The sequence below is a fragment of the Camelus dromedarius genome, chromosome 4 (assembly GCF_036321535.1).
Source record: "Camelus dromedarius isolate mCamDro1 chromosome 4, mCamDro1.pat, whole genome shotgun sequence".
Lineage (NCBI taxonomy): Eukaryota > Metazoa > Chordata > Mammalia > Artiodactyla > Camelidae > Camelus > Camelus dromedarius.
In genome coordinates, this window is record NC_087439.1 from 22,412,948 (window position 1) to 22,430,413 (window position 17,466).

Consider the following 17,466-nt stretch of genomic DNA (forward strand, 5'->3'; position numbering starts at 1 on the left):
TGGAGGGTGGTGGTTGAAATAAGTTACACGAATTAAGAGGTATAACCTTCTGGTTATAAAATAAATACGTCATGGGGATGTATTACCGTATGGGGAATACTGTCAAAGGTACTGAATAGCTTTGTATGGAGACAGTTAGTTATTAGATTTGTTGTGATCATTTTGCAATTATTTAAATGTCAAATCACTATTTTGTATACCCGAAACTCACATACTATTGTATGTCAACTATATTTCAATAAACCAATAAATGAATAAAAATCATTCCATTAGCATTATTTCTAACAATCTTAATTTCTTTCATAAAAATATTTCTTAGCCTTTTTTATATATCGCAAACTACACTTCTGACTAATTGAAAGGTAAGTAAATGAGTAGCTCTCATATTTGAGAACCTTCTGGAGGACTGGTTGATAATGTCAATTTCTAAAAATTCCCAGAAAGTGATGATGCTAACAGTTTAGGAACCAAACTTTCATAAATGCTAAGATAGGTAATTCTTGGAAGCAGACCTAGCCATAGAACTAAAATTCACTCCCTCTTCTCTAAATCCAAAACACCTCTTTGCTTAAGTACGATAATAAGCTTTGATTTTAGATATGATTTTAGATAACTGTATCACTGTATTTTATAATAGTTAGACTTCTTAAATCATTTTGAACACAAAAAACACACCAAATGCTTATTTTTTCCTAATATCTTGCTTTTCCAGCAGCAAAAGTCTGTCCTAAAACAAGCATATCTATCTATGCTGACTACTGTAAGTCTGCACACTGAGGTTTATAAATGTTTCTAATATATTAGAAAGTGTTTATATAGACATAAAATTGCCACATAAACATTTGATTTAAAATAAAAGATGATAATATTGACATATAAATTTCTCATATAAGACTGAAAGTTAAAAAAAAATTTAAGCTATGATTACTGGATAGAAAGAGCATTCAAGAACCAAAGCTCTCAGAAGTAGTCTATAAATAAGAAATAGGAAGACAGATTTTTTTTAGGTTCCAGTTCTTATGCAGTGCTCTTCTCTTTCAGTTAAGCACTCCTGAGAACTAATATCTTCTCTGGCACTGGCTCTTAAATACTTGAAAGAAAGTAAATACAACCAAATTCAAATTGGAAGGTAATTGCAAGCAATCAACCACTGTTTTTACTTCAACTTTTGCCTGCTGAAGTTCAAGGCAGCGTCTACTGGATTTGGTTAAAGGTTTGATAATAAACTGTAGTTCCTAAAAATAACTAAAAAATTAGGAAGTTTTAGGAGAATGTGATACATAAATTATTTCAGGTACATTAAAAATCACACACATATGAGATCAAGTAGTGTACTGTTGTCCTAATAACAAGCTAATGTTATTTGTTTCTCATTTTTTTAACATTTTTTATTGATTTATAATCATCTTACAGTGTTGTGTCAAATTTGTTTCTCATTTTTAACTGACTTTAGTTGCCTAAAATCTGCCTGGATGAAGTAAATGCATCAGAACTAAGATTTGTCAAAAACCTCATACCTTGACATGACATGCGGTTCTTTTGGAGATAATATCCCACTGTACACATACAGGTCCTTGTAGTTTCAGATGTTGGTAGACAAAGCTGAGAACATCCACCATTATTTAGTTGGCAGGAATTGCTGCCTGCATAGAAGAAAAACAAACAAACAAAAAGAAAAATGAAATTCAAGAAAACTAAAGAGAACACCACTCAACATCAATAATTAGAATAAATATTTATGCTATTGTTAATTTATAAATACAGCCATTTCATACTGGTTAGTATCACATTTTAAATTCTCTGAAATAATCTGAAGTCTGTCCTTCCAAAAGAATACATGTCATAGTAATTACAGACAACAATACTATAATTAATGTACAGTGTCAATTCAACTTTGAATACAATTTGAATACAATTCAAAGTTGCTAAGAGATTAGATCTTAATTGTTCCCACAGAAAAAAGAAATGATAATTATGTGATAATAGCTAGCACTATAGTGGCAATCATATTGCAATATATTAATGCATCAAATCAACACATACTTACTCTTAAACTTACAAAATGTTATCTGTCAATTATATCTCAATAAAAATAAATTACAAAAAATAAATAATTCTTTAAGGAAAGGAAGATGCATGAGAGGGTTGAGAGTTACAGAAAAGCAAAAGGAAACTGGCGCGTCAGAATCTGGTCATAGGCTTCTATAATATTTTACATCACAGAAACCAGGAGATTTCTTTTTTGACTTCTAAATTTCACTTCCACTCTACAGTTACCATCTTTTCAAGAATACTTTATCCAAATGTATCAAATAAGTACCTGTTGAATTATATTATTGACTCAACTCAAAGAATATGCCATTTGAAGTAAGAAGGTACATATATGCATATAAATATATATATAAATACGTGTATATACACACACACACACGTATATATATACAATTATTTTTTTTCAAAGCAAGGAAATACATTTTGCCATTCCAAGGAACATAATTCTCCCAAAATAGATTTAAAAAACACCCATAGGAGTCATCTATTTAACTGGCATATTAATTTTCTTTATGCCTGAGTAGTAGCAATGACAAATATTAGTCAGGTAATCACAAGTATGTATTCTACAAGACGTTCTATTGAATTTACTAGGCCCCATGTGCTAATTAAAGATGGTGGCATAAAGTTAAGTAATTTACAATCTTATCCAACAAGTTCATTAAATATCTCATTTTTACAACATTTTTATTATTCTAGGACATGCAGTGCCATTTACTGGATGTTCAGACTCTGATATGAAGTGCAGTAAATCAAGTGAGAATTACAAAGCACAATGAAAGCTATATATCAATAGTGCTCTATGGAAAATTCAAAATTCCAATGTAGCTCATTATTTCTCATCTGCTGAATTCAAGACAGTCTGATGGGATTTAATTGTTGAATCGAACCTGTCACAAGCTCTGTCATTTTTGAAGTGTGAAACATACTCACCTGGAGAGATTTCTCATCAGGAAATCTACCACATTCTCTGCTCATTTCCTATAAACGCCAGTTGTTCTTATGTAGGTCCACATACGAGAATGTGAGTTGCCCTGAACTTTTGAAACGTTTACCTTTATCTCTTACTTAAACTAATGGAGATTAACTGATTTATTCCCCCTTTATCCAAGCTGACTTAGAATTCAGATCTATGATTATTTTAATAATGAGACCATTATATTTACAGATCTACAAAAATTCTTTACTGACCAAGTTCATATTTCATTTTATAGAAAGCATGTGAGTGCATATCAACACACTGCCAAATCTATAGAGATATGCAGTTGGATACAGATTTATTTCAACTACCACTGAAGACTGAAAACCTGGGAAGAGATTGACAAGTGATGCTTAATTATAAAGTCTGAAGTAGGGAAAACAAGGGAATTGAAGAAGTAAAGAAAAATGGATTAGAGAATGAATGATTTATAAAAGCAAGAGAAAAGGAGGGGTTATATAACCGTGCTAATATAAAAAATTTGTGAAAAAAAGAAGAAAAAGGAGCTTCCGAGACTGTGCATGTATTTTGAAACATAATTGTAACAATAGAAATATAGTGCATTATATTTTTAAATAATCAAATTAACTATGTTATCAATTGTGTTGTACAACAATATCACATCATTTGTTTAATCCCTAAGGGAAAATGACAGTGAAAAAGAAAAACTAAACTAAACTAAAATAAAATAAAATGAGTCATTATTTTAAGAAGTATTTTTGCCTATTAAATATAGATTTGATGTAGAAAAATATTAGAATGATTTTTAAAAAGTGATAACTTAGGTAGTGACTAGGACATTAGAAATACTGGCTTTGCTTAATATTTTGTAATAACATTGATGTTCAAACTTCATTCCTTAATTTTCTAGTGAAACTAGAAAGTCCACTTGACTAACGAGAAGTCTCAGCTCTCTGGTGATCTATGTCAAAAATGATAAATGAAGTGGCTAATTGTACTTTGAAATCCAAAGTGGTAGTAATGTTAACACCTTAAATAGCCCTAAATTGCTCATATTTCATACTAATGAAGCTTTTAAGCTACCTGCTGTGACTCTGTTAATGGGATTGTCTTTCATACAGATGCTTTTATCAGCATAGTTTTCTAGTGAAAACAGTATTCGCCCTGCATTTTAAACTTAGTCATGTTATACCATTAATTTCTAAGTGCCCGACATCATTGTCAGTTTGGTGATACTTTCACAGTGTGAAGAAACCTCAACTGTACCTGTGGGATCAAACCCTTAAAGGAGAGGGGAATCCTGTTAACATGAACAATGTCAGTCAAGCATAATATACAAAATGTTTTCTCCAAGAAACTTTATTGGAACTGTATCTGGAAAAATTCGACATATTGTATTACTTTATAATTTCAAAGTATGTTTGTTCACATTTTGAAGGAGTGAATATATATGTACATTTTTTTAAGAAAACGTTTGTAAATGTAATCTTTCTCTTTGTTGTTTTCTGTAATGTGTGCTTTCAGATATAATCAAATTCTGTATGGACTATGAACCAAAGTTTATCAGAGTACTGTTAAGTTTTTACACTTAACAAATACATTGTATTGAAATCTACAAAAATGCCATATTTTATTTAGTACCAGTGTTTTATTCCCAATTATATCATGTATTTTCCATGACATGAATGCCAGTAAACTTATTTATTTTGATACAGAAAATTTTCTATTACATAATTCCTAGTGGAAAAACCTCTGTTCATCATTATAGACAATGACCAAAAAAAAAAATATGTCAGAGAACAAATACAGATTTATGTGTAAGTGTTTGAGTGTCAGGGCCTTCCCAACCATGAAAGGATCCCAGTAATCAGTTCAGATTATTTTACGAAGCAATTCTTTACTCTTTAAAAAAAATTTTTTTTTTTTTTTTCATGAAAAAGCTATACGTGTCCTGCTTCTCCTGGCAAGAAAGATTCCAAACCAAAATCTGGCCCATCTGCCTTTTCAGGAAAGAAAACCTTGAATCTGGTCTTCATTTTGTCTCTTGATGTGCAGGTACAGTTCTCAGTTAGGATCTCCAATAAGTCCTGCCTGTTTGGCTGTTGTCACCTGTCTTCAGAATTAGTGATCCCGTTGGTTCACAATTCTTATCTCTATGCTTATTGGCATTGGTCTACATGCCCAAATCCTTTAGATAAGAATCCTTTTAAGTTTTTTTGAAATTATTTCCTAAGAAAAAAATGGATCTGAAGTGAAGGATTTTCATGGCAGAGGTTAAAATGAAAGAGTAGAATACAGAAGAAAAAAAAAAAAAAAACTCCTAGGAAGGGAGTTCTGCCGATGTCATGGATCATGAACCAAAAACTAAGAAAAGACGAGCAGGTGTGGGGCTGTACTGGCTGGCATCTCTAATTGCCATTTGGGCAACATGACAAGTCCACCTATGTAAACCATCTGTTAGTTCTCTCACTCCATTTCACTGCACACCATTTGGACAAGCAAAAACAAAAAAGCAAAATGCTTAGAGCCAAACAACGTAGGGCTTCTTGGTTGTGAAATTCTTGCATCAACATAGTCCATTTGAAGTCCCCACTTAATTCAATTTCTGGACTTAATTATACATTAAATGTATTTTGCTGGGATTTTTTTCTTCTTATTATATTTTTAAATTGAGAACTCGATCACACCTCTTTGAAGACCTGACAAATTAAGATTCCTTGGGCAGCTTTGCTAATGTTTTGAAAGCTCATTATACATCTCATGTTAAAGGCATTTCTTCTACAGTATTAAGCACAAGTTGCCTCCCCCCAGCTTTTTCTTATTAGAAGCAAAACTAGGAAACTTCAGTTGTTGAATTGAGAAAATAACACGAAAAAAAAAGAACATTATATATTCAAAATGCGGCACAAATTCACTACCGTGTGACTTACCTTGCTGTGCTTCTTTATCATACACCTTCATATGAACAACCCCAGAAGTCTTATTTCTTAGAACCGTGGGGTTTCTTCCATCTCTTTTGCTGCAGGTTCCAAGCTGAGCTAAATTCTGGTTTGCCCACCACAGTTTCTTATCTATAAAAAATGAAAAGGTTTTTTTTATGAAAGAGATAATCATCTTATTAAATAATAATAAAGAGCTATTAAACTATAATGCTTTCTGATTTCTTTTGTTAAATTCCCAAACCCCGTTTCTAAGGGAAAAGCAAAATCTCTTTTACTTTTAAAAATGTAAACCACAGTGCATTCTATTGTTTAAATGTTCCTTCTCTCACTCCAATTAGAGATTCTTGACATTCATTTTTCTTTTTCTTAAAAAGACAGATGATATACATAAAATTACATTGCAAATAAATATGGGATATAGATTTTATTATTTGCATACTTAACCATGATCATAGAAGCACTGTACTATATTTTATATAATCCTACAAAATATCTAAACAACATCCTCAAAAAAGATTGTTCTCTAAGTTTTGTTTAAATTGTGTAAACTTTTAATCACTGGTACTCTCCATTACTGGATTCTTCACGGTTATAGTAATCTCTTTTATTTTTTGTACAGTTTATGCTTCTTTCTCCAAAATTGTATTAATGTACATTATCAACTTGTACTGAGTGTTAATTTTCTAGTAGAGATTCTGCAGTGTGTCACAGATTAAAAAAAAATAGGTAGCGAGAATTCTAGTGAAAATTATACACTTATTATTATATGATGTCAAATTGTCATAGCAAAACTATAAGGATGCTATTATCACTTTTTATTTCATAGATGAAGATCCTGAGATTCATAGAAATTAACTATCTTAATCTAATTTACATATATGGTCTTCCTATCTCCAAAACTTGTGTTCTCCTAAGACCCATGCTGAGTGAATTAAAATATTTAAGGTAATGAAATAATTTCAAGTAAAGGTCATAATTTTAAAGGTTTTGAACAATTTAGGCTTTTCAACAGAAATCTAATTAAAGACAACTAAGACCACATCAATTTCCACTTAGAAGTAAAAATAAGGTTATTGAACTCAGTGAAGAAAACCATGTAGTCTCTACTTTCAAAGTACAATTATTCTCATTCAAATGCCATGATGTTTTGGCTGAACCAAAGCCTAGTTTCAGGTACTGCAAGAACAATAATAACATAGACATTAACAATAACCATGCTTTTCTAAATCTGATTTTGTGCAATGCACAATTCTAAACACTGTAGCTAGATTAATTCATTTAATCTTCACAAAAATTCTATACAGCAAGTACTACTATTATTAAACCATTTATATAACTAATCATCAGGGAAATGGAAATCAAAACAACAATTAGATATCACTTCACACTTGTTAGAATGGCAATCATAAAATAAATTTTTAAAAAGATAACAATGCTGGCAAGGACGTGGAGAAATTGAAACTCTTGTGCACTATTGCTGGAAATGTAAAATGACACAGTTGAAAACAGTTTGGAGGTTGCTCAAAAACTAAAAATAGACTACTATATGACCCAGAAGTCCCACTTTTGGGTCTATATACAAAATAATTGAAGTCAGGATCTTGAAATGATATTGACACTTCAATTTTATTGCAGCGTTATTTATAATAACAAAGGTATGGAAATAACCTAAATTTCCATCAAAAGATGAATGCCTGAATAAATGGCTATGTACATACAACAGGATATTATTCAGCCTTAAAAAAGGAGAAAATATTCTTACAGTGCATGTTGATAATCAGGGAAGCTACGCACGTGTGGGGATGAGGGGGATGGAGGAAATCTGTGTATTTTCCTTTCAATTTTGCTGTGAACCTAAAACTGCTCTAACAAAAGAAGGCATTTTTTTTAAAAAAAGGAATTTTTCCATGTGCAATAACATGGATGAACCCTGAGGACATTATGCTAAGTAAGATTAGCCAGTCATAAAAGGACAAATATTGCATGATTCCACTTACATGAGCTACCTAAAATGGTCAAACTCTAGTCACAAAGAGGAGAATGATGGTTGCCAGGGGCCGGGGGATGGGAGGGAGGGGGAGTTGCTGCCCAGCAGGTAGGAAGTTTCAGTTACAGGAAATGAGTAAGTTCTACAAATCTACTGTGTAACACTGTGCCACTAACAATACTGTATCACACACTTAAAAACTGGTTACAAGGATAGACCTCATGGTAAGTGTTCTTACCACAATAAAAGAAAATAAGAAATAATTGAAGACTGCTATCAGTGCTATGAAGCAAACAGGCACAGTTTCATTTTTTATTTATATTGGTTTCTCTGCCTTTGCACACGACTCCACTCCACTCACCCTTCACTGAGCAAGTCTGACCCCACTCTCAGTGAGATACTCAGGCTAGCAGACCCCACGTTGACACTTCCTTCCTGTTGATCCCAACACCTCTATGGACAGAATCATACAGTTTTGTATTAAACCCTTGCTTTTCTTTTCACTTGTACTACTTTGACTCCTTATCCAGAGATGGAAATGCCTGAGAACAAGGGTCCTTCTTTGAACTATTCACAGTGCTTTACATTTATTTTCAGCTGAGCGTGATGCAGAAATTCCCTAAAGACCTGTGCAAAGACTGGGGAAATAATATCCCTAAAAATATCTCCCATAATAATTCATAACTTAGAAAACATTTAAATAAAGCCATCTCTCCCATTTCTTCTTGATATCATCTTTTAAAATTATCTATTTTTAACTATTATCCTTTTTGAAGCTCCCTCTACCATAAAGAACTCTGGCTTTGACTGCATAATTATTACTTAGAATCACATTTGTTTCTCTGACATTTTTTTTCCTCATACTTTTATTCATAGGAATATACCAGAATCTTCAGAAAATACCAGAATTTAAAAAACTGCTTGCTTGAGCTGTATCTGTCATTAAGAATAACTCTGTTTCATTATTATGGCCTGAATTGTGTCCCCCCAAATTTATACATTTAAGTTCTAACTCTCAGTACCTGAGGTGGGGACTGTATTTGAACAGAGGGTCTTTAAAGAGGTAACTAAGTTAAAATTAGGTAATTAGGGTGGATCCTAATTCAACATGACTGATGCCCTTATAAAAAGAGAATATTAGGACACCAACACCCACTCAGAGGGAAGATTCCAGCGGGGAGAAGAGCGCCACCCGCAGGCCGTGGAGAGAGGCCTCAGCAGAAGCCAGCCACGCTAACACCTTCAGCTCAGACTTTAAAACTCCAGATCAGTGGAAAATAAATCTCTCTTTGGCCACCCAATCTGTGGGACTTTGCTATGGCAGCCCTAGCAAGCTAATACTTCATTACTAAAGGTATTAAAGCAATTTATGAACTATAAAAACAATTAACATAAACATAAATTGATTCTACCATACAGTCTCCAAACTCTTCACTCAAAAAAAGGCAAAAAAAAAAAAAAAAAGAGAGAGAGAGAAAGAAAAAGAAAGAAGGGAAATAAATTTACTGAGACCTACAAAGTTCCAAGGCCTTTTCTAGGATCTGAATATAAGCAAAATAAGCAAATATGACTGTCTCATTTAACCATTATAATGGGATGGGATGTGTTAAGACATCTGTCAATAAACAAAATCTACAACATGAGAAAAAAAAAATCGATAAATATGGTGACAAACATCAAAAGAGACAGCCAGAAGAGCTGCCTGGGAATTTGGGGGCATTCCCCTGGTGACTTCAGTAAGTACATTTCACTCAAATAGCTCCAAAATTTCTATCTTATACCTAATATCTTCTTAATCTTCAGTCTGTGTAAAATCCAATTACATAGTAGGAATTTCTACCAGAATATAATAAAGTCATAGTCAACTTTAGATTACCAAAATAAAATTAATTTTATTTTTTCCATGTGCTTCTGCTCCTTTCCCAGTAGACTTCTATTATGAATTTAATGTTTGTGTCCCCATCACACCAAATTCATATGCTGAACTCTCTCTCAAGGTATGGTACCTAGGGAGGTGATATAGGTTTTAAGAATGAATAGAATAAAATAATGCCATTTGCAGCAACATGGATGGACCTAGAGACTGCCATTCTAAAATGAAGCCAGGAAGAGAAAGAAAAATACCATATGGTATCACTCATATGTGGAATCTAAAAAAAGTAAAAAAGAAAAAAAAAAAAAGAAGACACTAATGAACTCACCTATAAAACATACTTGCAGACATAGTAAACAATCTTATGGCTACCAGGGGAGATGGGGTAGCAAGGGATAAATTTGGGAGTTTGAGATTTGCAAATGTTAGCCACTATATATAAAATTAGATTTAAAAAATTTCTTCTGTATAGCACTGGGAACTAGATTCAATATCTTGCAATAACCCTTAATGAAAAATAATATGAAAATAAATAAATAAATAAATATATATACACACACACACACACACACACACACACATACATGACTGGGACATTGTGCTGTACACCAGAAACTGACGTATTGTAACTGACTGTACTTCAATTAAAAAAAAAAAAAAAAGGAATGAGTGGAATCCATGCTCTTAAAAGACGCACCGCTGAGAGCTTTCTCATCCCTTTTGTTGTGAGACAGTAAGGCCATCTGGTGGTCTGTGAACCAGGAAGCTGACTCTCACCTGACATCAAATCTGCTGCTACCTTGATCTTGGACTTCCCAGCCTTCAGAACATTGAGAAATAAATGTTTGCTGCTTAAGCCACCCAGTCGATGGTATTTTTGTTACAGCAGCCTGAACTAAGACAACTTCCCCCAGTAAATGGCCCCCCATTTAGTCATCAGAGGTAAAAACCAGATAGCCATCTTTTTTTCCCTTCCCCACCTTAACAGTATCTCCCAGAATCTTATCCAGTCTGAGCAAGCCCACTTAATTCTTCACTTTTATAATCTCAGGGATTTTTTATTTCCCCTCCATCCCCACTAAACCTGCTTAGCTCAGTGCCTCACCACTTCTCATTCTCCTATCATTAGCGTGATCTTGCCAAAATGCAAATTGAAGCATGTCACTCTACTGCTTAAAACTCTCCAATGCTTCCCCAGCCAAATCACTTAGCATGGCGCAGAGGCCATCCACGATTTGACACTTACTTAATTTTTCATCCTCAGATCTAGTAGTGAAGCAGTAAACTAGCCTCTGCTCCAAAATGGCTTTCCTGATGCGGAAACTGTTTGTTGATTCACTCTGACTTGGAATTCCTACAACTTGTCTTTTTCTCTGACAAACTCCCACCTCTGTTTAACTTGCTCAACTGCTTTTGTGCTAAGCTGCCCATCACCTTCCCATTATACGCTCTCACTGCCCTCACCAGAGCCTCCTTTGTTCTAGGAAGAAAGTAACATTCTAATAACCTCCTGAGCTCCAGAAACCCACAAACCCATCGTGAGATTTTCATGACACCAGACACAATTGTTTCTGAGTGGACTTCCAGAACAAGGAGAACGCAAGACCCGCACACCCTGATCCTTCTCACCTGCTCCACACCCCAAGACCCCTCCCATAAAACTTCCCCATACTCCATACCTGGGGGACACACAGTTCTAAAGGCACGAGTCTACCGTGGTCACCTTTGCCTGACAAAGCAATTAAAGTTGTTTCTTTTCTACTTCACCCAAAACGCTGTCATCGAGGCTCAGTTCAACACCAGTGCACAGAGGCCGACATTTCGGCAACAGTACTGCCCCCTGTGCACCACGTTCCAGGAGTACTGAATGGCAGTCAATTTTCAACTTTCTAAGGATAGAATTAACTACGTTATGAGAAAAAAAAAAAGATGGAAATAAGCAAAATGCAGCTTATTGGTAAAGAAAAAGAGTTAGAACTATTGTGAAGAAGGGACATACCTACATATCGGAATGAGTCTATTATTTATAATTATACAGGAGCCATTACATTTTCACTTGGTACCTACTGTGAATGAGGAACGCCCCTCCACCTGGACAATCAGGGTGGAGAAGCCTGCTTAGAGCAGTCTGTTAGCCTGGCAGCTGATCCTCCGTGCAGGAGGAGCTTTCTGCCATTTGTCTGAAGCTCTAGGCAAAAATCTATTTCTTAGGGCAGTAATAGAACTAGAAGTCTCTTTGTTCTGCCTGCTCTGAAGACTCGCTTTTATTTATTTTTCTTAAACAGAGAATTTGGAGAATGGCAATGAAGGTGGTCTGGAGAGCATTGCAGAACGAGGCCCAGTTTTGCTTTGAAGTCTTTGTGACCTTGAGCTGACAGATATGTCCCTAAATTCTTTCAGTGCATTGTCACATTGAGGTTTGCCTCCCTGAGAGCTGAGGGGGTAGTCTGGGGTTGTAGGGAGGAAAACTTGCGGATGGCAGGTAATTTAATCTCCAAGTTGATGGCTTGACTGCGTTGCCAGTGAACTAGTATTTGTGCCATGATGAAGGAGAGAATGACAGTGAGAGGGAAGAATTAGCTGACAAAAACAAGGCAGCTCCAAATAACTGCCCGCTGAGATGTTTAGAAAACAAAAAGTAGAGCACGTTCAAAGCAGAAGATTGTTTTCATCAGAAAAAGGGAAGATGAGAAAGAGGATGGGGAGGAGAAAGTGATGAAGACCCACTCATTCACAACTCTGCAGCCCTGTGTTTATTTATGTATCTGTCTCCTTGTTTAAAATGCAAGGCTCTTTGGGTTTATGTCTTATTAATTCTTATCCTCCATACATGTGCCCATGCTAGTTACATGGGTGGTTGAGAGTCATTACAGTAGGTGAGAGAGTGTGTTTCGGAGTCACACAAAGATGCTCAGGCACCTGGCTGTGACACTCTCTGGGGGATCATGTTTCCTCCCCTATACTACTAGTTAGATTTAGTCCCAGAGAGGCTGGTGGAGATTAGAAGTGCAATTCCTGACAGTGGAAAAGAATAACGCTACTTGCCTGTGGTGATCACTCCAAAGTGATCGCCAAGTTCAAGTAATATATAAAATGTCCTGTTAAGACAGGAAACATATAATATTAGAACTTCAAATGTATACTTATAATTCTTGTAAACAAGCGAGCTGAACAGAGTTCAAAGGAAACAACTTAATTCTTTGACATTTACAGATACATGTTTAGGAGAAAAGTTTAGAAGAATCATTTTACCCCCTGTTACGGGGCTCAGCTTAAGCAAGGACTGAAAATATTAAGTTGGTTGATGACCATTCTTGTTTTGGACAGTTGTATCTCCCCTGAATCTATATGTTGAAACCCTTGCCCCTAGTTACACTATATCTGGAGTAGGGTCTTTAGAGAGGTAACTAAGGTTACTTGAGGTCATAAGGGCGGGGCCCTAATCCGTCAGAACTGGTGTCATTACAAGAAGACATCAGGGATGTGAGCACAGAGGAAACACCGTGTGAGAGGACGTTTATCTGCAAGCCACGGAGGCCTGAGAAGAAACCCAGCCTGCTGACACCTTGATGAGGGACTTCCAGCATCCAGAACTGTGAGGGGATCAGTCTGTACTGTTTGAGCACCCCGTCTGTGATATTTTGCCATGGCAGCCCTTACTGACTAACACACCACCTCATACCTGCTACTTTATTAGGAGCAGAACAGAGTAGTGGGATAGTTACTGGAAAGAGTCTGAGACATTTTGAAGATCCAGGCTGAGAAGCACAGGAACCACTGAGAGAAAACTCACCGTAGATCGAAGCAGATCTGAACCTTACCTCTAAAATACACTCTGCTTACCTACTTCCAAATTACTTCTAAGATCTCTACCACCGCCACACTAATCCAAGGTGTCCTAGTCTGTCACCTGGACCTCCTGAAGTTCACTAGCTTCTAACCTCACCCTCCCCCAGGGCGCAGTCAGCACACAGCACTGAATCATCGTTTTACAACATAAACCAGGATTAAAAAAAACTCCTGTTTAACCCTTCAGTCAGCTCTTAAAACAAAGTGTTCAGTTTTTTACTATGGCAGTAAACCCCCCAGAATCTGCTCCTTTGCCGCTCCTCCCCTGCGGAAGGAAGCCGCAGCCCCTCCAGTCCCATTAGCCAGAAGCTGCCAAGCATTCTCTGGCCTTAAGGGGCTTTTATTCACTATTTTCTCTTCCTTAGACATCTTCACAAGGCTGGACCTTTCTTGCCCTTCAAGTGTCAGCTCAAATAGCACCTCTTGGGCCAGGACTTCATGGAAACTCTTCTCTGCTTTATTTCACCTCACTTTATCTGATAATTTTCATAAATGTTGATTATTTATTGTCTACTCCAGCTAAATGCAAGTTCATGAAGACAGGGATTTAAGTTCCTTTTTTCACCCCTGTGTCTCTGGCTACTTTAAAAAGGCATAATCTAGATTTTTAAAAATGATTTAACAAATGCTAACTATTCTAATAGACATTCTGGTTCTAGAAATAATTGGGGTTGATACTAGAAATATCCTCAGTTCAGTCACTTTGATGCTTAGGGCATGCTTTGGGCAAATGGGCTGTGTGTGAATGAGAGAGGGGAAGAGATAAAGAATTGAAAAACCGACCACCTTGAATTATTATCACCTGGGGCCTGGACAGTTTTACAAATTTTTCTTTTTTCTTTTGTTTTGATACCCCTGAATAAATGGGACACTGGGGAACAGATCTTCACTTTTCCAAATACCAAGGCGTCTCAAACTTCTGATGCTGAGTTTCATCAGTGAACCTCGAGGCAGCAAGGAGTGACCATATGCTGCTCCTTCCGTGGCAGCCACGGTCAACGGGGACATGTCTGAGGTTGGGTCCCAGCTGTCCACTAGGCAGTGAGGAGTGGCTAGAGAGGGAGTGGCTAAAGGTCAGCAATTAAGATCTTCCTTAGGAAGTAGCCTGAGTTCCTCTAGAGAGTGCAAAGAATAGGAATATCAACTTAAAATCAAAATAAGCAGAAAGCTGCAGCTGACAGTGCTTTTTGCACTCTCTGGGGATGGCAGGGGTGGGGCACAGTGGGACGTGCTGTGCTGGGAGGCAAGTGGGTATCTGAGAGCCGCATTTCGGGGGTCAGCTGTGGAACTGAGTTGAGTTTGCACCTCGAGGTAAACCAAGATTACATTTTCAAGATCAAAAGTCTAGCAGACCCATCTGTGTTTTTCCCTAGCACACCACAGGCCTGTGCCAGTCCACCATCAGCCCATACAGCCAGTTCAAGAAAACCACCTATGATTACAACACTTAGCGAAAACACCTAGAGAAAATGATGCAGGAAAACAGGGTTTTCATTCAATTCTTGGCACAGCTGTGCTAAAATGTCTTAAACTAGAGGATGAAGAGAATGATCAGAACTTTTCAAAGAATCCAGCATCTTCAACACCAGGAAGCAGTTTGGAAACTCAAGAACATTTTAAACTGAACGAGAGCGACTATGAAGAAAGCAAGTATCTGAAGACTCCCTTTAAGAATATCAATGCACGCGGGTCTGAATCACTTGATACTGGCCCCCGCAGTCATCTCTAAACTGATTATGGGAATGAGAATCTTCCCAAATGAGGATTAAATGAAGAAAAAGCAAAATTGGTGAAGCAGGTTCAGGAGAAGGAAGACCTTCTTCAGAGGCTAAAACTAGTCAGAATGTATAGATCAAAGAATGATCCGTCTCAGTTACAGTTGTTAATAAAGAGCCAACTGTTGCTCTGTGAGTTACAGTCAGCTTTGTGTAAGAAACTAAGCTTTACTCAGTCCATAGACCCCTATGGGTTAGATAAGAAATTGCTACACTGTAACAGAAATGAAGAAGAATTAATAGGTGTTTAATTCATATTTTTTTCCTCCAGAATACCTTTGTGAATGACAACTTAATTAAAAGATAGGTATACATTTTAAAGGGAAGATGTAAACCATAAGGGCTTAGAGAAAGATACCCTGGTGAACCTGGATTAATTCAGGGCTCCCTGTCAATGTAAATATAAACTAAGATCTAAAATAAAAATTTCATATTTTAAAAAAATTTGCCAAAAAACTTAACAGTTAAAAAAATTAAAAAATCATGTTTAAAAATAATTTGGATAATTTCGGAAGTCACTTTTAATACATTATTGTGTTTATTTTGGCAAAAAGTTCTATTTTAAATGTTAAAAAATAGTCTAATCAGTGAATACCTAAACCTAAACTGGTGAACAAGTATCTGCCTCTCTTCTCAGTTCATGACTCTTGTTTCCATCCAATTTACCACATATTTCCATCTGGATGATCTAGCAGGTGATTAGACTCGTAGATTCAAAAATTTTAAACAAATAAGTAAATAAATACATTTTAAAAATCAAAACAAGCAGGTTTAATCATGCTGCGCAATTTTTAAGGTAGGTCATCTTAAGATTGGACCTCCTGATGTTCTGAGCAGATTGGGACTTGGAATCACAATAGTGTGAATATTACTCAATAAAAAAAATGTTAAAAAAAAAAGCCAATAATGTGAATATTAAAAGAATACAGTGTTCCTTTGTCTGTCAGAACAGCAATCTCTGGGGCTCTCTTGTGCACTTCCTTTAAATCAACCAAGCTCTATATTTTTTGGTAAGATTTTACTTTCCTTGATAACCTCTGCTCATTTGGAAAATGGGGTAGAAGGAGCCATAGTGGACCATGGGTCGAGCCAACCATCCATTAACTTTTGCTGCAGAAGTCACTAGAACTACCCCGTATCAGATTGCCCTTCCAGGTCTGCCTGTATGACAGGCTTTCTATGGTTTCTAATCTTGGATTGTGTTGAAATTTCTATTTAATTTTGGAGTCACATGTATTTTTATAATAGACGTTTCTTCCCATAATGAAGGTCTCTGTTCCTGGTAACCAAACCCTGTATATAATAGTGTCCATGAAGTATTAATCTCAGTAAATCTTATCCTAAATATATCCTCATTTTTATGTTCAGGTCTCGGTTTTCAGCTTTTGGAAGGACTCTGAGAAATGGAATGAGGCTAAGAAGATGACAATCATAACGTAGAAGGGTCTGAGAATCATGCACCCTGAATGAAATAAAGGAAACTAGGTGTCTAACTATAGACATTTCAAATGGAACAGGGGGAGGGCTGGGAAGAACAGCACTGATATCATCAACTGACAGAATGCCTATGAGTGCAAGTGAAGACTTAAAAATGTGTAAACCATCCGACTCAGAAATGCTACAGCTAAAACTGTACTCTAAGCTCTGCAAATAAATAGTTACAGGGATAGTCATTACAATATCTATAATTTAAACAAACTTTAAATATTAAATGTTTATATACAAGTAATTATTTAAATAAAATATATTTAAGTATACAGTAGAATATTATGTAAACATTAAAATTATATTGTAGAAATGTTTACTGACCTAGAAATCAACGTTTACAACAAATTAAAAGTGAAAGGAACTTGATATATAATTTTTTAAAAGACATGTTATAAATTTTAACTTTTCTAAGTTTTTTTTTTCTAAGTAAAGTTTTAAATCAGAGTTCTATGACAAAAATTTCTGAGATCTTTAAATTATATTATTCTATTCATTTTTTAATCATTTACTCAATTAATTATTAGTCAATTAATACTCAATTTTGATTTCAATTAATTTAA

The 17,466-nt window shown here is 35.6% G+C and overlaps 1 protein-coding gene and 1 pseudogene across 4 annotated transcripts in view; one reads left to right on the plus strand and one right to left on the minus strand.

Moving 5' to 3' along the window:
- Positions 1–17,466, minus strand: part of LRP1B (LDL receptor related protein 1B) — a 1,592,931-nt gene that overhangs the window by 477,310 nt on the left and 1,098,155 nt on the right. For all 4 annotated transcript variants that reach the window (XM_064484732.1, XM_031451350.2, XM_064484731.1 and 1 more), the window contains 2 exons: positions 5,923–6,063; positions 1,518–1,643 (listed from right to left, as the gene is read on the minus strand). In XM_064484732.1, coding sequence (XP_064340802.1) covers positions 1,518–1,643; positions 5,923–6,063 — 267 coding nt within the window. The remainder of the gene's footprint in view (positions 1–1,517; positions 1,644–5,922; positions 6,064–17,466) is intronic.
- Positions 14,650–15,669, plus strand: LOC105084648 (swi5-dependent recombination DNA repair protein 1 homolog; annotated as a pseudogene).